At 38.8% G+C, this 24510-nt stretch overlaps 1 protein-coding gene across 1 annotated transcript; it reads left to right on the top strand.

Annotated features, from left to right (window-relative positions):
- The first annotated feature begins 1722 nt into the window (after positions 1–1722).
- LOC116037737 (alpha-1,6-mannosylglycoprotein 6-beta-N-acetylglucosaminyltransferase A-like) lies at positions 1723–23067 on the top strand. The gene is made up of 19 exons (XM_031281727.1): positions 1723–1852; positions 2018–2108; positions 2632–2697; positions 2988–3203; positions 4525–4740; positions 11992–12068; positions 12286–12375; positions 12540–12596; positions 13012–13188; positions 13882–14051; positions 14258–14383; positions 15598–15770; positions 18203–18336; positions 18812–18955; positions 20676–20822; positions 21068–21181; positions 21301–21375; positions 21457–21614; positions 22806–23067. The coding sequence occupies exons 1-19, from the start codon at positions 1760–1762 to the stop codon at positions 23005–23007; spliced, it is 2526 nt and encodes an 841-aa protein (XP_031137587.1). The 5' UTR covers positions 1723–1759; the 3' UTR covers positions 23008–23067.
- The last annotated feature ends 1443 nt before the right edge of the window (positions 23068–24510 follow it).

Below are 24510 nucleotides of genomic sequence, written 5' to 3'. Positions count from 1 at the left end.
TCTTCATTGGTGACGTGCTAATATGAAAAAAAAAGCTTTAAAATGAGACAAAAAACTTGCTTTCTCTTTTCCTTTAGTGTTCTACGGCTGTGTCTGTTTCGTGTTCTCTGTGAACAGTTGTGGTTAATTTGTCCGAAATTAAATATATTGGCTTCACTTCAGTTGGGCTTCATTACCTTACACAGGTTTCATGTGTGTGTAAAACACTTATATACTGTTTGGTGTTCTCTCAAAAGGTTTCCTCAACAAACAAGCAGAATAGGTGCTGACATTTTGCTGCTTTCATGTATTTGTCTATCAGAGATAACTAACAAACTGAGGTAGAAAGGAACGTAAGCTATACATAATACTTAGGTTTCATTAATGATAAAAGTATTATAGTAGTATAGTATGTGTTTTACACACACATATGAAACCTGTGTAAGGTAATGAAGCCCAGTCTGATCTGTGTGTAGATCATTTGCATGTGACATATAATGCCAGAGCAGAGTCTAAAGTCAAACTGTGTTCATTTGGTTATACTGGAAGGACTGCTCAGCAGTCTAAAGGTAAGTGTTAAAATTCTTTGTCGTTTCTGTGGAAATTTGAGCTATTATATACTTGTAAAACAATGTCATTGTGTTAGAATGATTAAAGAAAAAGATGCTAAGGGAAACCACCCAGAAAATGAGAACAGCAAATTGTGTTGTGCTAAAAGTGTGGAGTCAGTAGAGAAAAGTCATCTGGTGTTGTGCTATTCATCATCATCACGCCATCATAGCCTATTTTATGTTCCTTGTATATGTATGTCATAATTTGATGTTGGAAAACCATGTCAAAACAACAATCATGTTGCTAAATTATTCTCTTTCCCTCTCTCTCTGACACTCTCATGTCTCACCAAATGCAGAATTGTATGTTAAAGGTCCAACATGTAACATATTTACTGTATTATATCAAAAAATGGCCACGATATGTCATCAGATATTAAGGAAACATGCTAAGTTGAAATACTATCTTCTCTCGCTACAACGCTAAAGCCAGTATTTTCTCCTTTGAAATTTCCATTCCGGGACAGAATGTCTGTTTTTTATTTTGGCCTGTGCCCATTTTGACATTCAGGTTGCGAGACAAGAAACGCAAACACGCAAAAACAATGTGCTGCAGCCGTAGCAGCAACCAAACAAACCGGAGATGGATTCAATCAATAGTTACAGTTAGTTACTCGTTAAAGAAATTGAGACACAGCCGATGTGATCCCGACTGGTGGTGGCCATACTAACATAGCTAACTGCTAATGTTGTCAGAGGATTTTTAGCGGTTGTTAAAGTAACATTTGGCAAGAAAGGGTGGCTGTCAGTCGGTACAGAGAATTGCGAGGTCCCGGTCTTTTTAGCGTTTGTTGTTGTCACGTTTAGCCAATAAAAGGTGACTATTAGCTGGGTACAGAGCTCCGCGTGAGCACAGTTTTAAGACTGTCAACATAGCCAGCATCAAGCTACTCTGCTGAGCTGTGGAGTAATGTCTGGCAATGTGGGACTAGCATCTAGCTAACACTGACATTGTGGGTTCAGCATTCTCAACCTGGCAACCCTGTGAACTCCCAGGGGCCAGCTCTCTCCAGAATTTTTAATTTGGACTGCAGTAACCATTTTAAACAATAGCTGTCAGTATTACATATTGCACCTTTAATGAAATGCTGCGTAGAATGTCAAATAATCTAGTTTTGTTTCAAACAAGGCCCATACACCCAACATCCATCTCTATTGCATCAGGAATCATGAGAAAACCGAGAGACACACTGTGGAGAACCATGTTTGTGCTACTGGGCATTGGTTTCATCTGGTGTCTAAGTTTGACATATTACTTCCTGGTCTGTATCTAACTTCCTTCCTTCATTCCTTTATTCCCCTAATATAAACATCAGTTAAATTCAGGTCACAACTGTTTGCCTTATACACACACATCTGCTTATAATCAAAATGCCTTATCTTACCAGCTTTTTGAAGTGTGTCTTGTCTGTCTAAACTGGTTTTAGAGCAATTCGGAACAGGAGGGCATCAGCATGACCGGTCACAACAAACTGAGGCAGCATGGCACATTGAGGATAAAAACAGCCAGGCCTGAAGGTGATAAGAGAGAGCACAGTGATAATGAGAAGAGTCACACTTAATTTACTAACCCATAAAACTTTATCTCTGGGTGTAGGAAAATAAGCTCAACGTGCCACACACTCTCTCTTCTCCACATAGCCATTGAACAGTGAAGCAAATGTGGTATAATGATGGAGAATGGTGAATAGGGAATTATTAGGCTGCTATCTTTTTAACTGCACATTGTAGAAATTAGGAACATCTGTTCAATCATTCAGTCACAGTAGCGGTGGCTAAGAAAGACCATTCAAATAGGAGTTATTTATTGGAAGGGCTATCTTGGGGATGTAAAATTGAGAGTGAGATTGAGGTAATAGTGGGTAAAAAGCGGTGAATTTCTTCTACCCTCTTGAAACAAACTCTTGCATCCTTAGGAATTGTTTTTAGAGATTTCTTGTCAATAGACATCACAACCACTGCTCCCTCTCTCTCTTAATTCTCCCCGACTTTCTTGCTTGTCTCTGTCTCTCCTTTTTTCACTTCCCCTTTATATTCCTAGAAATAATGAAGAGTATTGTCAAGTTTGTGGAAGAAATCCTCAACATGGTGGGATCCTCTGACGATTGTGAGCAAACTCTAAAGACAAGTTTTTTTTGTTTTTTTCTGCATGCAAATACACGTTTATTATGTCACAGCTCTCAGTTAATATATCAATTTCAGTGAAGTGGCACCCCATCAAATTAAAATAGAAATTCCCTGGTAATATTTGCTAACAGAATATTTCATGAGTATAAATTGTATAATATGGCTGATTGCTTCAACAGCTCTTTTCACATGCAAATCTCTTGAAAACATGTTCAAAGCAGAGGGATACTTAGGACTACTCAAATTAACACTACAAACTCTCTCTGGCAGTCTCTCCCCTGCCTCCCTTGAAGGACTACAAGGAAGAACTACAGTCACTCCAGATTAAAATGGAGGCAGAAAAAGAGAAAGGACAGCTGAGGAATGAGATGCTGAAGGAGCTGCGTTCTGATAAACTCCACCTGCAGCAACAAGTGGTTCACATGGAGAAACACCTAAAGCTACAGGCAGAAAAGGAGGAGAACAATGTCCAACAACTCAAATCTGGTAAAATTACCCTCATGATCAAATTAAAAGCAGAATGCTAACTGTACTCCCACAGTGGCCTGTTTTAACATGGAGAAACTCTACCATGACGATAGTCTAAAGCAATTACAGTTATATCAGCACAGGAGTGATGAATTCAGATGTGTTGATATGAAATATGTAGGCTTATTGAACAAAAACATTGGCTAGAAGCATGTGATTGACTAAAAATAATAAGGTATAATTAGGGCTGTACAATTAATCAAAATTTAATCGTGATTATGATTTCGGCACCCCATGATCACAAATCAGAATAATCGAGAAAAACATAGCTCACTACGTTTTGCAAGTAAACTCTTATTTTCTCTTGTGTTCTGAATGAAAAAATAAAGTTTAAATAAGAAAAGCATAAAGGCAAATTTCACAGTTGTGTTTTTTTTTTATTGTTGATTTATTTAACTTTTTCCACTGTTTTTTAAGTTCAATAATTGCAACATCTTTCCAGAAGTCAATGAATAATCGTGTTAAATTATCGTGATTTCAGTTTTGACCGAAATAATTGTGATTATTTTTTTATCCATAATCGAGCAGCCCTAGATATAATGTCATTCTTTTTGTCATAGTGTCTACTATTCCCATGACAAGTCCAAAATCAATAATACATTAGTCTGTCTCTCTTTGCGATTGCCTGGCCCCTCCCTACTCAAGACATATATCTTAACAAATGTGTCAAAAATGTCTAATTAGATTTTTTTAAAAGAGGCTTAGTAGTTTATCAAACAGCAGGGCACTGTAGTTTTTTAGCAAATGTTACCCCAAATTGAGTAAAGGTGCTGTTGTTAGGGACTATTTTCAGCTGTGGATGTATACACAGTTTGGTGCTCTGGTGAGTTTATGACAGCAAGATGGCATACAGTATGTGGGATCAAAATAAACTACAGTTCATCATGATGAAGGAACATGTCTCGGAACACTGTGTCGCTCGCTGGTGTGTTTTTAATAGTTTTTGCACAACAATTGAGCTTTATGCAGAGGGATAAGCTACAAAGACAGTACTTGTTGGCAGGATAAATCTCTGTCCATTTTGGTCTTTTCATGGCAAAAACATACTTATGTCTCAGTAAATATGATTTAATTATTGTCTCTAAAATGCATTTTCACTGAGTAGTACTACATCATTAAAATAGGAATGGCCTGGTAGTGATGGCTGAATATTTCTTAACTTAATATTCTATGAGTAATAGTTGGCTGATTGCTTCAACCGTTGTTTTCTGATGTAGGTTTCTTGAAAACATGTTAATGTATATTTACTCAAACTAACAATACAAACTCTCCCTGTCAGTCTCTCCCCTGCCTCCCTTGAAGGACTACAAAGAAGAACTACAGTCACTCCAGATTAAAATGGAGGCAGAAAAAGAGAAAGGACAGCTGAGGGATGAGATGCTGAAGGAGCTGCGTTCTGATAAACTCCACCTGCAGCAACAAGTGGTTCACATGGAGAAACACCTAAAGCTACAGGCAGAGAAGGAGGAGAACAATGTCCAACAAGTCAAATCTGGTAAAATGACAAATAGAGCATGAATGCTAACTGTATTCCCACAGTGGCCGGTTTAACATGAAGAAACTGTCTCTCATTGCGATTGCCCTACCCATACTGAAGACGTAGGCCTATATCTTTACAAATGGGTCAAACTGGTATAATTAGATTTTTCAAAAAGAGGCTAAGTAGTTTTTCAAAACAGCCAAAATTGAGTAAGGTAGCTGTGGGGCTATTTTAAGCCATGGATTTATACACATTGTGTTCTGGTGAGTTTACAACAGCAAGACAGCATATGTGGGATTGAGTAAAAGTAAACTACAGTGCCCATGTTCACCATGATGAAGGAACATCGAACATGTGAACACGATGTGGCTCACTGGTGTGTTTTTAATAGTATATATGGACAACAGTGTTGCTTTGCACACATGCAGAGGAACTGGCTACAAAGACAGTAGCAGGCTAAGTCACACACCATACAGATGCTTTCATTTATAATACTTTATAGTAAACACCCAGGCTGTGCTTGCTCTGCAGGGTAGAGTTTCAAAGATTGTGAATAAGAATGAATCATTTGCAGTGCAGCCATCTCACCCTCAATGTTCACTACTTTAAAGACCCAGAGAAACAGGTTACATTGTGCAATGGGGTTCTTACATTTTTATTTTATTAGGAATGGGCTTTGGTGAATCCGAACTAAATCTTTAAACACCAGAGTCACACAACAGGACAAACAAATCGATTAAGAGAGCGGTAGATCAGCAGCTGCCGTGAGAGGTAAAATTACTGTTTTTGTCATAGGAGTCTGGTTTGTAAGTTTATTGTTTGTAAGTTTATTTGATTAGGACAATGCACATTAATCAACATTTCTGTAAATGCACCAGTGTTAGCCAGTCGGCTAATTTTTAACTGTAGTCCTAATTACCTAGCATGCATGTCTTTATGGTGGGAAGAAACCGGAGCACCCGGAGGAAACCCACGCAAACACGGGGAGAACATGCAAACTCCACACAGAAAGGCCTGGAACAACCTGGCTTTGAAGATAGCATATTTAACGGCTTCAGTTTCCCGTGATAAAGTTCTGTCTGACGACCAGGTCAAGCAGTGAAAATGATCTAAGCCTAAATATAGCATAGCCTACACTTCCACTGATATGATTTTTTTTTAGGAGGCCTTCTTTTGGTTCGGGTTCAGTTTAGCCTACTAGAAAATATCACAGGCTCGGACGGGTCAAAAAGTGACAAAGCAGCATTACTGCATAACTAGGGTGACCAGATTTCCCGGAAATAAAACCGGGACACTTTGCGCATGACCGTAGTGCTCGTGCACGCACACTCTGTGCCAGCCCAGGTCAGACATAGACACAGACAGTAACTTCATTATTTTGATCGTAGGCTCCTCATCTAATAATAACAGTGTTTTTTCCTGTAAAATTAACAAAATTGCAGCAACAGCTATTTTCAGTTTAGTGTGAGATTTATGTTGAGATTTCTTCTAAAAAAGATTTTTTGAAGTGTTATTTATTCCAATAACACCAAAAGAATTAAAATGTGAATTTTTATGCACCTATTTCTACTTTTTTCTGAATCAATGTATGCTGCAAATATAATTATGTAAAGAGAAACAGATTACAATCAAAATATAAAAACATAATGGAATATATTGAAGTAAGGCTCTCAGGCATGCTGTATTGCTTTCAACTATTTATTCTCCTTTGGATCGACTTTTCTAATTATATCTGAGTCAGCACACATGTAGCCTAGGCATCATTTTCTTCCCTCCTGTTTTGCGTCTTTTGTTGAGGAAGTAACCTCCTTAAATGTGCATATGACAATTATTCACCTCAATGCTACATTAATTCATTTTAATGTATTAATAAACTCCTGGACTGTAATATTTCAGATGTGTTTGAGCAAGATTTCTGCTCATGTCCAAAACTTTGTGCACATTTAAAATACAGTTTATCTGTGTTCTCTGTGATTTGGAGGAGTCGTGATATTTTGAGAAAAATAAAGTTATAAATAGGCTATTACAAGAATAAAGTCACTATATTTCAGAAAATAATGTATACCTGCACCATAGTCTACTGTGCATTATGTGATTGCTCTGCTGATAGGTTAGATCTCAGACCTTCTGACAGACACAGAGCCCCGTTTGGTCTCTGAATGAGACAAATAGTTTAGGGAAGTGGCTGTACGCTGCTGTACATCGGAGGTGGAAAAACAAAACTACTGCAGAAATACACGGAGCACAAATGCAGCATACAGCAGAGCGCATCCATAAACCTGATAGTCAGCTGCAAATATGGCTTGACCCCAAAACAATTCTAACAAAAGATTTCTCAGTGGTTTACAGTAGTATCAGATGTACTTAAAAACATACTAAAAGTTTACCAAACTTTGAGGCCAAGAAAGGCCCCTTTTTCAAAATGGCGGCCGTCAGGTCCTTAAAATGACCATTATTCCTTTGTATTCCTCCTAGACCAGGAATACTGGTGCCTGATACATGTTTTGGCCATGTAATATTCTAATTAGCATATTTGTACGATAGATAAGTGATTACAAGTACAATTATATATTAAAGCAATTGGTTACAAGCATATTTATGTGAAAAATAAGGGTGAATACAATTACATACAATTTAATAATACAATTTCCCTTAAGTAATTGCATATTTGTCCTTTCTCATATCGTTTGAATAAATTCATTAGAACTGTGTGGTACTGTAAAATTAGTCGAAACAGGGCTGCCACATGAAGGCTCAGTATAGCTAACCCCATTTATTTATTTTTTTATAGATTTTTTAAATATTTTTTTATAATGTGTTTTGGTTTTTTTTGCCTTTTGTTTTTATTCCTTTTTAATACTTCTTATTTATACATATCTTTTTCTATTTTCTTCAGTTGTTTCCTCTTATTTAGTTTATTTTTGATACTTTTTTGCACTGTGACCTTCACTAGATTTACCATTAGTCGTCACACTCTTCCTCCCATAGAGGTTGATTATAGTGATTCTCACAATTCCCAACTTGAAGTTAACGATGGGGTGAGTGTTTTCACCACGTCTCTGATGTGTATTTTCTTTGATGGAAGGACCTTCGCTATATCCAGTGGTAAAGGAAGTACTGAATCTCAGTACTTAAGTAAAAGTACAAATAACCAGAGACATATTTACTTTAGTAAAAGAAGAAGTACCACAATGACAACCTACTTAAGTAAAAGTAAAAAGTACCTGATTTTAAATGTACTTTAAGTATTAAAAGTAAAAGTACTCGCATAATGATTTATTCTCTTAATCTTATTTGCATATTGCCATTTTAAATGGTAATATGCAAATAAGAAAAAAAGTTGGTTAGTTGGTTAGTTTGCACCTTGGTCAGTGAGGGCACTGTGTCTAGCGACCCGTGATTTACAAAGGGGTGGTTCAGTTATTTTGATGCTGAACTTCGACAGTATCCATACTGTCCACTACCACAAACAAGGCCTGGCTTTTAAAAAAAAGTTCCTATCCTAACCAGCATAAAACGGAAATATGTTGTTAGAATCGGAATGCGGTTGGTTTTATTCATGGATGTATTTTAAGACAGTTTTATTTCCTTTAACCATGGGAGCGTAAGCAAATAAAGTGTGTGAAGCAGCGAAAATGGGGAGGCGATGTGAAGAGGTCCAGCCAAATAAATAAGATATGAACGTGTCTTACGAAGCCTGGCGGAGAAGTAAACAACGCTGTGGAGAGAAATAAATGGCAACTATGTTTTAAAAACGGGAATAATAAAAAACAAACATTTTCATTTTCACTTTTACCGGAGGCTGTATTACCGAGGGTCGGCGGCGCTGCGCCCGGGCTCTGAAGCGCCGGAGCTGGCTTGGAAGCCGTTGAAGAATCGGCGGTACCGCATATATATCTATGGCAACCAAACTTCACTGGTGAGACAAACGTGTGACGATCAGGAAGACGTTTTGGCAGGGGGAAAAACTGATCAGAAAATGTAACAAAAATGTAACGGAACGTTGTAGAAATGTAGTGGAGTACAAAGTATAGATAATTGCTGCAAAATGTAACGAAGTAAAAGTCAAAAGTATGCACTATTGATTCTACTTAAGTAAAGTACAGATACATGAAAAATTTACTGAAGTACAAAGTATTTGTACTTCATTACATTCCACCACTGGCTATAACCATCAAAAACAACTGTTGCTCTACCATCATCGCGTATGGTAAAGTCTGCATATGACTGTGCAATGGCACCGTAACTGTCACCCTTTTTCCATGCCAAGCGGTGAACCAGGGAGCCACTGTCAAGGACATAATGCTCAGTTGGTGGGATGGAATCCAGGACAGTTTTGTTAGATTTCTTGCTTAAGAACTCAGTGACTGCTTGCTCTAGTTGGGGCTTGTTGGCTTTACAGAAGATTTCCTTGCCTTCAAACAGGGCTGCAGGAAATGAGCAGAGCTCATAGCTCATTACCTCTTCCAGTGAAAACGTTTTGTTAGATTTCTTGCTTGAGAACTCAGTGACTGCCTGCGCTAGTTGGGGCTTGTTGGCTTTACAGAAGATTTCCTTGCTTTCAAACAGGGCTGCAGGACATGAGCAGAGCTCATAGCTCATTACCTCTTCCAGTGAAAACTGTCCAGTTTTCAACATGATCAGGAACCGTTGGAACAGCAAAGCAAGATCAATGGTTCGATCTTGGGCATCTATGATGGTGGAGTCATCTGCAAGGGTTTTTGCCCGGTCTTTCCGTTTGAAGGATATTCCAAAAACGGGTTTTCCAATCATCTTTTCAATGATCTCATTGCCAACAGTCTCAAACTCATGCACATTCACCTCCTCTTTGGCAACAACACCAGTTACAATGTTTCTCAGAGATGGGTCTGGAGAGAATGGTGTGCAAATGCTAAGCTTTTCCTTGATCTTTTCTAGATCAGAGTGATCTCTTTTCATCCTTGCTTCTGAGGATTCTCGGTGCTCGCTGGTCATGTAGGTGAGGTCATTGAATTCCTACATGGCGTTGTTGTATTCAGATGTGATGGGTGTAGACATGGTCCACAATGCTCACATTTCTTCAGTCATTCCACTTCCATGGGTCAAGACTCCACTGCTTTTCAAGGATCACATCAATGTCTGCTCGATGACAAGGTCAGAGCTACCCAGCCTGCCCAGTACTGGTTAAATAACTTTTACATTGAATGTCAAGTCTGTGTTTTAGCCAAAAAAAAAGGGTATGTGTCCAAAAACACATACTGAGTAGGAGTTGCATGACATAGGCTAAACCGTTTACATCTCTGGTTCACCCCAAACAAAGCTCAAACCTTACAGTAATCTCACAAAATCATGTATTCCATAAGTATGTAATCATGTCAGTGCAAATTAAACAAGTCCAATGGATTCATAGACCCAGACAACATGGGGTTAGACACCAAGATTACTTGGCTAGGTCAAATATTGAAGTATTTAGGATTTTTTAGGGGCGTCCTGCCCATCTTGGAGGCCATCTTGAAAATTATACCTTTCTAGTGGTCAAACTTTAGTAAACTTTTAGTATGTTATTAAGGACACCTAATACTACAAAAAATCGGCTGACGGCGCTCCTGGTGTAAACCGGGATATTTTAGCGTCCCGACAGACTTTTGTCGGACTCGGGACATCCAATTCAAAATTGGGACTGTCCCGGTCAAACCGGGACATCTGGTCACCCTTTGTATAACTTACAGAAACAGTGCGTGCAGTAGCCATACAGTCTATGGCAGTAGCCCACCTTCCACCTGCCCATGTCTCTGTCTCAAAAAACCACGGCGTTTTGCCTGGTAGCCTACTGCAGCAGTGAAAACATAGTCAGTGTTGTATAAAGTACTAGAAAGCAATACTTGAGTAAAAGTACAAGTATTGTACTAGAAAAAGACTTTGGTAGAAGTGAAAGTTACCTTTTAGAATATTACTTAAGTAAAAGTCTTAAAGTATCTGATATATACTGTACTTAAGTATCAAAAGTAATTTTCTGATATTTAATGTACTTATGTATTTGAAGTAAAAGTAAAGTTTTAAAAAAAGCAAGCAGTTAGAACTTTTATTGTGAACTCTATTGTGGCTTTCTTATAGTAAAGCATAAAGCATATTCAGGGTTCCCATGTCTTCTTATCATCCAGTAGGAACAATCATTCATTCCAATGTACAGAAACATTTCTTGCAAATACGGCCACAGGCGTATGACGTTATCTTCACCACTACCCTGTTCACCAAGTTCACCACTATCGTCAGGGTGGTCGTCTACGATAACGGGAGGTCCTCCAGTAGGTGCTCGTGCTTCCATGGCGGTTTCAGTTGTGCATCCTCCTCCTCCTTTAGCAACAAACAAGCGCTGAAATAGAGCGTGCGGCGCGCGGAGCGTGCGTAATGCAATCTAGGAGCAGTGATTCGCCAAACCTCCCTTATTGCAGTCGCACACATTTCTTCTAATTTTATTTTTTTAGTAACGAGTAACGAAGATGCTTAGTGGAAATATAACGGAGTAAAAGTATACATTTTATCTAGGAAATGTAGTGGAGTAAAAGTGAAAGTTGACATAAATTTAAATAGCGAAGTAAAGTACAGATACGTGAAATTTCTACTTAAGTACAGTAACGAAGTATTTGTACTCCGTTACATTACAACACTGAACATAGTATCATTGATTTGGCCATTTCCTCAACTAGCAAGCGAAATGAATTTCATAGTGAAGCACTGACACAGCGCCGAGTGGAATAGTAGGCCTAGGCTATGTATTTGATGCCCATTACCTTCCGTGTTTTTACTCCTGCCTGCGTCTGCAAACTGCCATCTACTGTAGGCTACACTGACTATGGATAAGTAGGCGTAGGCCTACCTCATAAAACTTCACTTCAAAAAATCACAACTATCCCTTTAAGAGCACAAACTATAGCCTACAGTACAAGGTGGCTGAATCTTGTGCAATTAGACTATTATCTAATGAGAACTAAGATAAACACAGTCTTTAATCAGTTGGTGAAAAAGATAAGTTTGTCTTTCTCGTCTTGCCTTGAATTCTAATTAAGACTTCTAATGAACAAATGCAGGTTTTATATCACTTACATTATTGGCATTATTTCACACTTCATTAGCAGGAAATTAAAACAATCTCCTCCAGCACTCTAATGATATCACTAATTGGACTTTGGAATAACTGAAACTTACTGAATTTAATGACCAAATGAATGCATTTTAATGAATAGAGCATTTCTGAAAGAGCAAACAAGCTGTTGTCTTTTTCCGTAGATGACCAAATCAAAGAGGATGAAAATTGCCCACTGCCACCCATGGATGGATTCCCACACTGTAAGGAGAAACTGAAGGTAACGAATTTCTTTATCATTGAAATGGCAACCTATTATTGAAACCTCATTGGTAAATATTCCTAAGAACATATTATCACTTAGGTATTGTTTATTCAATCATGTTGTCAGCATACTTTGAAACTAATCAGTTAATCATGTTAATTTTGTGTTTACCTTCATGCAAAGCACTGTGTTGATCATAATAATGCAATTGTTTTGGTGTTGTGACCCTCAGTGGCTGGGGGAGATGTGGAGGACTGACCTTTGCTACAGCAATTATGGGGTGAATGGGTCTCTGTGCTCCATCCTGATCTACCTCAGTGAGGTACCTAAGTGGTTTCAAGCTCTCATATCACACAGTGTTAACACTGCCCAGTGAAGACCTCATCACATACAGTAAATTGCTCATTTATGTAAATGCAAAAAGATGGAAAAAGTGTATGGTTGATGCTGGTGTAACTGCCTCCTCTTTCTTTATGTTGTGTTTAGATAGAGTCCTGGTGTCCTGTGCTTCCAGGCCGAGTAGCTCTACTGGAAAACTCAGAGGTAAATGCCAAATAATGCAAGACTGCGTGATACTTTTGTGTATGTGTGATAAGTAAAAGGTGTGTATATAACCTTTGCCAACCCGCTTTACCAGAGAAGTGTTTCTTTCTGTTTCTGTCAGAACACACCCTGAAACTGCACATCTGAATTCTAGTCCAACATAACCTGATGGCTACAAAGTCACCAAAGCCAGTACTCATTCATGGTCCAAAAAGCTAATTGTTAAACTGAATGCTGATCATGATAGGGAGTAGAATGTAGCATAACTGTTCAGCTCAGTTGGAAAGAGCAAAGATTTAATTTGTCAGTGCTAAAATGGTAAGAAGTCATCGTGTTGGAAAGGGATTCGGATATCCAACCCAAATCTACAAAGTGGTAAATAATAAAGAATAAGCCTTGTGTTTTCTTCACACAGGCGGTGTCTGACCATGTAGTGGTACGGGAAAGTCTAACAGGTCTGTATCCATCTCTGGAGAAGAGAGTCCAGTTTCGTTGGATTCACCAAAGAATTCGTAGTATGGAAGACATTTGGGTCAAGGCTGGACGCTCTCTGTCAGCCAAATACAACCTCACAGAGAGGAAAGCTAAACAGGTAATGTATACAGTACCTCACCATTGTTTTAATTGGAATACTTATTGACAGTTCACTAACCCCGCTCCCTCTTAGTTACTGTTGCTATGCCTTCTGTTCTCCCATGGGACATAGAGAGTTCATAATGATGATGGGGGGGCAGAATTCCCACTCAAAATATGCAATAATTTTTTAAACAAAGGCCACTCTAATGACCTATAACGCAATAGCCTATGGAATATACTGATTTAACATAGGAAGAATGTGTGTACACCTACTCTTTTTTCCATTTCTGCCTATTTCAATGTGAATTTCAATATGATACACATGGAATGAACACATTTAAATTTTTTCTTGTTAGAGGATGCTTTTTGAGCTGGCTGCCTCCGTTTCTGCTTAAATAGAAATCGTATTTGAGTGATACTTCAACCAGGAAAACAACTTTATAGATGTGAAATAAATAAATCCTAATGCTTTGTTAAAACTCAACAAGACAGCCCTTCCATTATAGGATACTCAATGTTGTCTGGAAGTTTTACAGTTGGGTAAAAAAAATCAACAGATAATGTGCTGTTAGCCCTTTCTGTGGTCTTACTCGATTAAAAAACGGTATTTGAACTGTATTAGCACGTAAACAATTGTATTATATTAAAAAAATTATGAAACAAAGGAGAGAGAACATTTGTCGTTTCATCTTGTCCTTGGACTCCCCAGATTCTGGTGCATCCCGGAGTAGTGACAGATGAATCGGGTGTTAGAATAGCAGAGGCTGCCTTCAGTGGGGGCCCTCTTGGGGAACTAGTCCAGTGGAGTGACCTCATCTCCACACTTCACATCCTAGGTCACCATCTTCACCTTACTGCCTCCATACCCGACCTCAAGCAGTGAGTATGCACACAAAAAGAACCTTTTGTTGCAGGCTGCTTTCTTTCAGGGTAACTGGTGTCATTGCATACTTGCATATACATTTCCACTCATTCAACCATTTTTCCTTGTTATAATAGCTCTATTTGTGTACATCCATTATTGTGTTTCTCTCTCCTTCTCTCTCTCTCTCTCTCTCTCTCTCTCTCTCTCTCTCTCTCTCTAGTTTCCTAGGGATCAAGACAGGTGGCTGCCCAACTCATAAAAAAGTGGAGGCAAACCTGATCTATACAGATATTATCGGCCTTAGACAGATTCAGGCAATACTACAGGCATCGTGGATCAAATACAGGCGAGTATCAGGTTTCTGTTCCTGATATTATTGTAATGTCCATTTGAGTTATATGAGAGTGAGAGTATATGCACACATTCACTGTATGTATGCATGGTAGGTCATTTTGATATTGAAATGCTGAATCAAAAGTATACTTTGAAGGATTAAATGACATTCACTGATGTTTCAGCAATTGTAGAAGGCCCCATTTGATTAAGCCGACAACACTATCTGACAACCAGTTTTTAGACCAGAATGAATCAGTAATTTGCATAATTATTAAGCCTTTATTTGGCCATCCATTATGAGCTTACGTGTTGAGACATGTAATTTTCCTAAATCCATTACTGGTGTACAATATATTGCAAACAGCGCATGTACGTGATAGGACAGAATGGTGAGATATGTCAAATAAGAAGCAATACATAAATAATGTTTTGTTAATCTTTTGGCCGTTTTGTGTACTTTTTAAAATAGTTCAAGGCCAAGATAAAATGTGCCTTTGCCACAGACAAGTTAAGATGTTCCAGAGAACAATATGAGGTTAAAAAGACAGAAAATAGTGCAGAGTGAAATGAAGATCTCATTCAGTGGAGAAGAAGTCAAGACAAAAGGCCAGTAGAGAAGCGGATCGAAAGAATAGTGTTTTCGGTAAGATTTTCAGGAAAAGATTTGGATTTAAGAATTAGATGGATCTTTGTGCAAAGCTGTCGTTTTCTAAGAAACCTTCTGCTCCTATAAGAAATGATATGATTTTACCAAGAGGAATAACAATAAGCTAGAGTCTGAGACCTTAAAAGACGGAGAGGGTTGGAGATAGTCGTGAGATAAAAGATGAAAAAGAGGGCAATGAGATAACTGGCAAAAAAAGGGCAGGAAAAGGTTATTGAGCAGGTTTTTGTCAAGTTTAACAAAACGAAAACAGAAAGGACAGATGATGTAAGGAAGGATGGATGGAGAATAATATAACTTTTAAAACATTGTGGAAAATGGGACATGTCTCCACCTTACATGTCAAAATGACAACAAACATATCCTCCTTACATCAAATTATGACAAATACAAAAGTACATAGATGAGGATATTTCTTATTGGTCATATTTATTTTGGATATGCCAATGCTAATACTCAACTTTCAATCAAGTGACTTTTCGGGCGTCCAGTATCTACATACTTTTGGCCGTGCATTTTCCATCAGAAATATGTGTATGATCTGTATATAAATTAAATGTTTTTGTGAGTGTAATTGTGTACCTGTGTCTGACAATAAGGTGTAGGATTCGTGTGTTGGATACTTTCGGCACTGAGCCAGACTTCAATCATGTAGATTGGGCCAAAGAGCACAACCTTAAGAGCCCATTTGGCAGCCTGAACCTGATTCCAATGCAGTTCTACACCATGTTCCGTATGTTTCTCCTACTTCTTCTTTTCCAACAGCCAATTGTGTGATTAAAGGGTAACTACCGTTTTTTTCAACCTGGACCCTATTTTCCTACGTTTTTGTGTCTAAGTGACGATGGGAACAACAATATCTGACATTGGTCCAGTATTACCCGCAATTTCCACCAACTGCAGAATGGCTGCGGAGCCGCTCTGGAACGGCGGCGGAGTCAATAGGTTTCCACTAAAGTCAATGTGTGTATTTTCACTGACTGCGGAATGGCTGCATTCCGACTCCGTCCCAGCTCCGGCGATCCGCAGCCCTCCGGAGCAGATACGCAGACCTTCTATTTTTGCGGGATGCCGGAGAGCTCCGCAGCAATTTAGCACAGGGCAGATTGTGCGGGACAGGAAGTTGAGCACAGAAACAAAATAAAACATCCGGTTAATTTTCAAAATAAAATCCACCGTGCTCACGGCGGATCATATTTCAGCAGGTCAGCACAGAGTTGTTTCCCCTCTAGTCCTCTGGGTGGAAACAAACTGTTGTTGGTTTTGTGGTTCTGTTTATAGAAACTACATCCTGTTATATCGCGCGATCATACGTGAATTTGCAAGATCTCGTGGGTCCTCGTGACTTCAGCTGTCAGTCATGGCCGCAGTCGTTCTGCAACAAATCCGGACCTGGTGGGTATTGAACAAGGGGGTAAGCTCCTCCTCGGACCGCGTAGCTCCTATGGCACCATTTTGATGCTACCAAGCCATCACCTCCCGTTAGCATTCCATTGACTGCCATTCATTTTGGCGCCACTTTGACAGCGAATAACTTTACATCTGAAGCGTTTAAAGACTCTATTTGTCCATTGTTTATTTCCAAAGAAACACAACAATGTATAAAAGGCTCCATTACCTTGTACCTCACGTTATGGCTCCGTAGCAGGTGTTTTTGTAAAAATAAGCTAACGATTGTGTCAAAACCACGCGACTTGCTGTCGCACAGTAGAGAAATTACCGTACAGTACAGGAGAAGCTATGCTATCTCCTTACATATACCTACGCTCTCCGTCTCTGCAAGATTCGGAATGATTGAGATTTCTCTTGGCACAGCTACCAGAAGACTTCCAACTTTCAGACAGGTTGCTCACGTCACATTTACGTCATCTCTCTCAGTTGGAGGCTGCGCAGTAACGCTCAGCCATCACTGGAAAAGTGCTTCTAATATCCTTCACTGGTCTCCGTCCAGAGCAACGGGATCTGTTGGTCCATTCTATATATGTCAATGGTATTGAAGGACGGCGGAGCACGGAGCCGACACGGAGCAGAGCCGATCCGCAGCCGTTCTGCAGTTGGTGGAAATTGTGGGTTAAACAAGATCGCTGCAGTCGGCAGAGGCGAAACAAGCTACAATGTAAGTTAATAGGGCAATTATCCAGCTTGTATTTGCCTTCACATGTGCTCAATTTGCCAGTGACAGGCTCAGATTAATATTCTAAGTGTCTGACAACATTATGGAAAGGATCTCTTCAGAGATAGACCTTTAAAACCTCTTTGAGACCTTTCTGTTTTAACCAGAAGCAGCTCTGAAGTTGCTAGCGCTAAACCCACCAGACTCCATGTAAAAAAGCATATTTCCACATGTAAATCGGTAAACTTTGTGTTTATTTTAACCAAAACTAGAGTTGTGATGGTTGGAAAAGTGGAAAGACGACCCAAAACGGCTTTTCATAGCTTTATTTTGTTTCTGTCGACTTTGAATGAAGTGTATTTTACGATGCTAAAATTACTGTTTATTTACATGGAGTCTGGTGGGTTTAGCGAACGATATTTCACAGATGTTTTCATGTTTAAAAAAAGGATCTTACTCTTTAACAGAAAGGTCGACCTCCTTAGAAATCCTTTCCATAATGTTGTCAGACACTTAGAATATTGAACTGGGCTTGAATTGAAAAATACCGTTTTGGGTCGTCTTTCCCCTTTTCCAACCATCACAACTCTAGTTTTGGTTAAAATAAACACAAAGTTTACCGATTTACATGTGAAAATAAGTTTTTTAAATGGAGTCTGGTGGGTTTAGCGCTAGGGACTAGGGACAGTTTTTTTTTCTGTTAAACAGAAAGGTCTCAAAGAGGTTTTAAAGGTCTATCTCTGAAGGGATCCTTTCCATAATGTTGTCAGACAGTGGCAAAATGAGCACTTTTGTGAAGGTAAATACAAGCTGGACAATTGCCCTATTAACATTGTAGCTTGTTTCGCTAGCTGCCGACTGCAGCCATCTTGCTTAATACTGGACCAATATCAAAGATTGTTGTTCCCATCAGTCACTTAGACACAAAAACATAAGGTTGAAAAAAAACGGTAGTTACCCTTTAACATGTTGCTTGATCTTGCTTGAGGAACACAAATGGCTACTTTTTTTGTACCTCTCTGAATGAATGTGTAATCTCTTACTGTGAGCAGCTCATACACCAGACAACACCTTTCTGGGCTTTGTGGTGCAGCACCAGTGGAGCTCTGAAGAAACTGAGCACTTAAAGTCTACCAGAAGACAAAACCAGGCACTTGTGTATGGCAAGAGAGCCACGTTTTGGGAGGTAACAATTGACAAACATTGTAATAGCCCGGAAAAACTTTTTTCTTGGAAGTATGCAGAATATATTTATTACTTCAGGCACCAATATTAATTTGAGAAAGTATTAAGGAAGTATACAGTTGTAGTTAGTAGAGTGTAGAGTAGAAAATGGATCATGTTCCCAACAGAAAGTTGTAAAGTATTAAACCTGGCAGACAGACTGAAATCAAGAGGAAATGATGGGGGCACTTTTTGGGAACTGAGTTTTTTGATTGCCATTATAAGCCTTGAAATTACTTTTGTCACCTCATTTTACCTTTTGGTCTTTAGTATTTTGTGGACGTAGTCCGTGGCTGTTTAGTAGTCTGTTGGTTCCCCCTTTTTCATTTAGACATCCCCCATAAAATACACACTTGTCAAGGGACAGGTGTAATTTGTGCTGCATCCATTGATTTACCAGCAAGTCACCCTTTGCTTCCTCTGCTATTACACTGCAGGGTAAAGGGGCATATATGGATGTTATCCACAAGTACTTGGAGATCCATGGGACGGTCGATCAAAGTGCTGGGATTCCAGGCTATGTGAAAAACCACGGCATTATCAAAGGCACCGAGGTTCAGGCCCTGTTGAGACAGAGCAAGGTGACTGTGTCTCCCTTGAGTTTTGATGACTTTGTCTTCTTCCTCAATTTAAAGCCCACTGCTCTACTTGTTAAAATAATAATAGTCTTTTCTTTTTTTTCATTGAGATATTGTTTTTGTTTTATTCGTCTGAACTTATTTAACCGTAATGTGTAGTATTAAAGTGGTATCCTAGTTTTCATTTGATAAAGGTGACAAAAAAAAGTGATATCAGCTATTATAATGTGTTTTACCCTAAAGAATATTAAAGCAGATTGGACAATGTTTGGATTTGACACAGCTGCACTATTGGATCTGCAGAAGCTTTAGACAGCTCGGAGTGAGCAGCACATCCAGTCCTGAATATCTCAATAAGACGGAAGGTTGAGGAAATGCATGCTACTCTGTCCTCGTTGAGGGTGGAGGAGAGGCTAAAGTCTTTTAACTCCTCTTCTATAGACAACCCTTTACCAAAAAGCAAAAGCGCTAATGAAAAACTAGACCAGTGACAATTGATTCACAAAACAGTTTGAAGAAAAATGATTTGTACAGGGCGGCCATTCAGTAAAATCATTTATCCTTCTTCATGAGAAAATCCCTGAATAAGATTACCTTAAGAGACATTTTTAAAGTCATAGATAGAATCAGTGCTTTTTATGACTGACACAGGATTTGTATCAGTAGTGAACGGGGACTCTTAAACCTTGGCCCTGAGACCCCCCCTTCCCTCGTTGGGAAAACAGCAAACTATCAGCCTAGCTTATTGTGTCCTTTCTCACAGTACTGCAAAAGTTAGGGACAATTCCAGGTCTGAAACAAAAATGTAAGACATTAGTCCAGCCTTAGAAATGTAATGAGCAAACAGCACAGAGAGAGTGAAACAAACATAAAAACAGATGATTTCTTAAGCAAAATGTAAATCTTTCTCACAAATAATTGCATGGTCACACAAGCTGTGTCTGTGTGTGCACTTGAGCAGAATATGGTGACAAATACTCGGGATCCAAATAAACAAATAGGCTTACTTGACGAGGGTAGTGCTGTCTAAAAAGTACTGTGAATGGACGGCCCCTGTAGTTTGAATTTTAATGCTTGATTTTCCATCTCTCTCTCTCTCTCTCTCTCTCTCTCTCTCTCTCTCTCTCTCTCTCTCTTTCTCTGTGGAAGGCTTGTGAACATCAATCATAAATATAGATTGTACAGTATGAAAATATGTTGCATCTAACCATCAACTGAGGTCTCTGAGACCCCATATAGAAGTAAGAGGACTCTGAAAAGTCATGTTTATAAGTAATTCCCATAAAATTAGGAAAGCATTTTTTTAAAGCTATTATAATGGCCCTGGGGGACAGACTGTTCAACAATAGCACATATTCTGTATATGCTTTAAACACTATGTAAGCAGCATCACACTTACATTTTTGTGTCCACATTTTACATATACAAGAACATTATGGATGCATCATGTTTCCTGTTATTCAGCATGCCATGTTAATATTTGCAAATACTGATATTTGAAATCTGAGGATTTGGACTTGAATTGAAAATAAGTCAAACTCACAAACTTGTTCTTAGTGTGGGTCCACACTGCATGAGTTTGTAAAGAAAACCCTCCCTGTGCATGCTGTCCTGGAGTTGGCTGCCACCGTGTGGAGACAATAAAGCAGTGCATGTGGTTACCATAAACATCCTCACCTTCATGGAAATTCTAAACTGTTTTTTTATCTGTCGTCTGTTGAAGGTTTTTGTCGGATTGTCTTTCCCATATGAAGGCCCCGCCCCATTGGAGGCCTTAGCCAATGGCTGTGCTTTTCTGAACCCCAGGTTACACCCTCCGCAAAGTAGCCTGAACACCGAGTTCTTCAAGGGAAAGCCCAACATCAGAGAGGTGAGAGGCCCTCACCATGATCTGATAAACAAAACACTTTTACATGTGTAGAGCCTAGAAAAATCTCTTTTTACTTCAACCAAATAATCAAGAAATTAAATAATGTCTGTTGACCCAACATGGAAATCAAGCTACTGTCTTTACCAATTAAAAATGATGCCTGTTTTTTTTATAAATATATATATATTAAATATAAATTAATAGCAGGTACACCGTATGGTTCAATTTCACTGTTGGTGTTGCAGGTGACATCCCAGCATCCTTATGCCGAGGCCATAGGAGAGCCCTACGTATGGATGGTAGATATGCACAACTCCACAGATGTGGAGAGAGCTCTCACTGCTATCCTCAATCAGACTGTGAGTCTACATATGGTGTCTAACCCACTTCACAGTGGAAATATGCTCAACTTGATGAATACAGAACTGCAGTTTGTCTATAATATATCTCTAATTGTAGTTTTGCATACACATTTCAGATTGAGCCCTACCTTCCCTATGAGTTTTCCTGTGAAGGGATGCTCCAGAGGGTCCACATCCTGATAGAAAAACAGGTTGGAGGAATGTTGGTTTATGGGCTGGGATTTTGCAGTTGTTATATTATCATTTTTATTTTCTTCTCATCTTTACCTCAGGACTTCTGCAATAGTACAGGGAGCTGGCCCCCACTGAGTGCACTCCAGGTTGTGAAGGCAGAGGCGAAGACTTCCTGTAAACAGGCGTGCCAGAAGATGGGGCTGATCTGTGAACCTGCATTCTTTCCCCATCTTAACAGCGCCGACAATCTTGCCAAGTAAGTACTCACATGTTACTTTGCATACACATGAATCCTAATTTACTTTCATTTTTTTCTGTGTATAAAACGTGATTTGAAATTTGCTGTATTCAGTGTGAGGAAACACTCCCACCTATAAAACGAAATGCACTTAAGCAATGTCATGCATATAGTTCTGAGTAGAACTATTTTTGTCAATTGTTTTTATGAAGGTAATTCTACAGTAACCATGTCTGCATAGACATTTGTCTTCGGAGAGTGGTGTGGTTTTTGTGTGCATTTGTTTTTTGTTTTATTATGATAATGATATCAGTATATCTGCTCTATACTCGTGCTCTATAAGGTCAGCTTTTTGTGCATTCTAAAACTAAACAGCAAATTATCATAGACCTACTCGATGCACCATGCAGTCATAACAATTAGAAGGGGGTCAACAAAACTGAAAGTATAAGCCTTTATCCACCCATTTTAATAACCCTTTTGGAAAATTCACTTTAGTATAAACATTAACATGTAGTAAATATTATAGTTGATCTTTTTTCACCATACAAGACAAAAATCCCACAAGCAAAATGTAATATAACAATGGTGTGCACAGTATACAGTTTTATGGAAACATTCTACACAATAACTTCAAATTAGACACAGTCAGACATTAATTTTTATTTTTAATTAAATTGCTTTTAAATAATTTGGAGTCTTTTTTGGTGGGAACACAAATATTGTGTTCAAGGTTATTGTGAAATGTATCTAAGCTGTCACTGCTGACGCGGGAAGCCTTTTTTTTTTTGGAGGCCAATTTTGGCAATTTCAGCTGGTGTCAGAGTTGAAAAACAGGGGGCAGAGCACATGGACACATTGGACAAAATCTCTTTTTATGCAGTCGGTAAAAAGAAACAAGCCCGGTGCTTTTTTTCCCTGATTCAAGCCTTTCTCCTCTAAAGCTTTATACAAGTCCTGATTGCTGGGATTGACAGATCTAACCCCAGCATTTACCCCAATTCCCAAACTCCCATACCTGAGTTGTAAACATAATAATTTGAATGGCGGAGCTTGCTGAAGACTTGATTCTGAGCAAGAGTCCCATGTAGTATGGAGTGCATTCACATCCACTTCCATCTGTAAAGTTGAAACTCTCCATAACTATTTGAATTACATTCTTTATGATTTGATACACGTCTGCTGATTATTTTTCTTGTTTTTTTTCAGATATGGTGTAGATTGTCAAACATCAGAGCTTTCTGACAGTCACTTGGTGTTTCCAGCCTACAACAGCAGTAGTAAACACTGTGTGTTCCAGTCTGACCCCCTGCTCTTCAGCTGTGTGAGATCAGACCAGTCCTTGATTCGCATCTGCCCCTGTAGGGACTACATTAAGGACCAGATAGCCTTATGCCAGGCATGTATCTAACTGCTGGATAGAAAACAATATGTACATAAATGGCAATAAAAATTATTTATGTGGGTTTTATCTGAAGGTCCTGACTCAGCAAACAAATCCATAATAATCTTCCAGCATATTATAATTCAAGTGGTCCGAGAAAACACTAGACTTCTGCACCTCCTCTTGGCTCCGTTTTTAGGCTTTAGAAAATCTAGCCTATGACGGTAAACTTTGACCAATCACAGGTCATCTTAGAGAAAGAGCATTCCTATTAGCTGTTCTGTGCATGCATATGCCCGTGCGACAGAGAGTGAAGCGGGAGAGCTGCTGGGAGAGGTCTCACTCTACTTCAAATTTTTTTTTGCTTTCCACCAACAGAATACTGTGGAGATTAAAGGAATTGTTTATTTGCTTGCCGAGAGTTAAATGAGAGTATTTATACAGCTCTTGCATTAGTATGGTCAATATGAAGCTCACTAATTAAAATGTTATATCACGTTCAATCCAAACCAAAACCGAACTGTAAGAACGACATCTTGTGTTTTTATAGGGATTTATGTGCCTGACTATTTCTTCGGTCGATCACAGTAACTTCCTGTAGTTTTTGTCATCAACATAAAGTTGCCATGCAACCAGCAGAGACTCCATGAAGTTACCAAGAAATATTATAGTGCATAAACTCCCATAAAACCACAAGGTGTTGTTTTAACATTTAGATTTTTGAGCTTTAGAGTTTATGGATTTTGATACCTTTGGAAGAACCAGGCTAGCTGTTTTCCCCCAGCTTCCAGGCTTTGTGCTAAGCTAGGCTAACTGACCGGCTGTGTGAAATCAAAAGTCAACGTAACGGACCAAAAGTCAACGTAATGACCAAAAGTCAACTTTTGCATGTGACATTCCTTACGTAACGTTGGTAACTAACGCCACAAACATAAGTTACGTGACTAATGTAGTTAGTTCCTAAACCTAACCAAGCATTTTGTCGCCTAAACCTAACCCAAGTTTTTTTTTTTTTTTTTTTTATTCACAATGGGTCTACCCTGCATGTTGAACAATGATGCTAAACAATACCCTCAAAAAATGTACGCAAAGTACAGTAGTCCTGATCAAGCTGCCGTATGTCAAGTTAGGAGTGAGAATGGGCTGCACAGACATGAGAGTGGGATCAATGTCCACATCTAGCTCTCAGCAAAAAAAACAATACGCGTATTTTTCTAAATGTCAAACTATTCCTTTAAGGAGATGGGCACCATTAGTGCACAAAGAGCACTTTATTTACAGTAGTTGTCAGAAATTGAAAGATATCTACATGATTAAAAGTAATGATGCTTACTGCTTAGACTTTTTAAACCTGTTGAGCATGTTTTTTTTGTTTATATATTTCTGTATTTCTTCATCCTCCAACTTTTTTTTTTAACTTTAGTTTTTCCCCATAGACACAGCAGCTGATTGTTTAGGTTGACAGAAATTAAATGATTGGACAAATGTGAAAACTGCGAAGGAGGGTCTGGCTAGTCCACACAGCATTCC

Source organism: Sander lucioperca, chromosome 8 (genome assembly GCF_008315115.2).
Source record: "Sander lucioperca isolate FBNREF2018 chromosome 8, SLUC_FBN_1.2, whole genome shotgun sequence".
Classification (NCBI taxonomy): domain Eukaryota; kingdom Metazoa; phylum Chordata; class Actinopteri; order Perciformes; family Percidae; genus Sander; species Sander lucioperca.
This window is presented reverse-complemented; position numbering and strand designations above follow the sequence as displayed.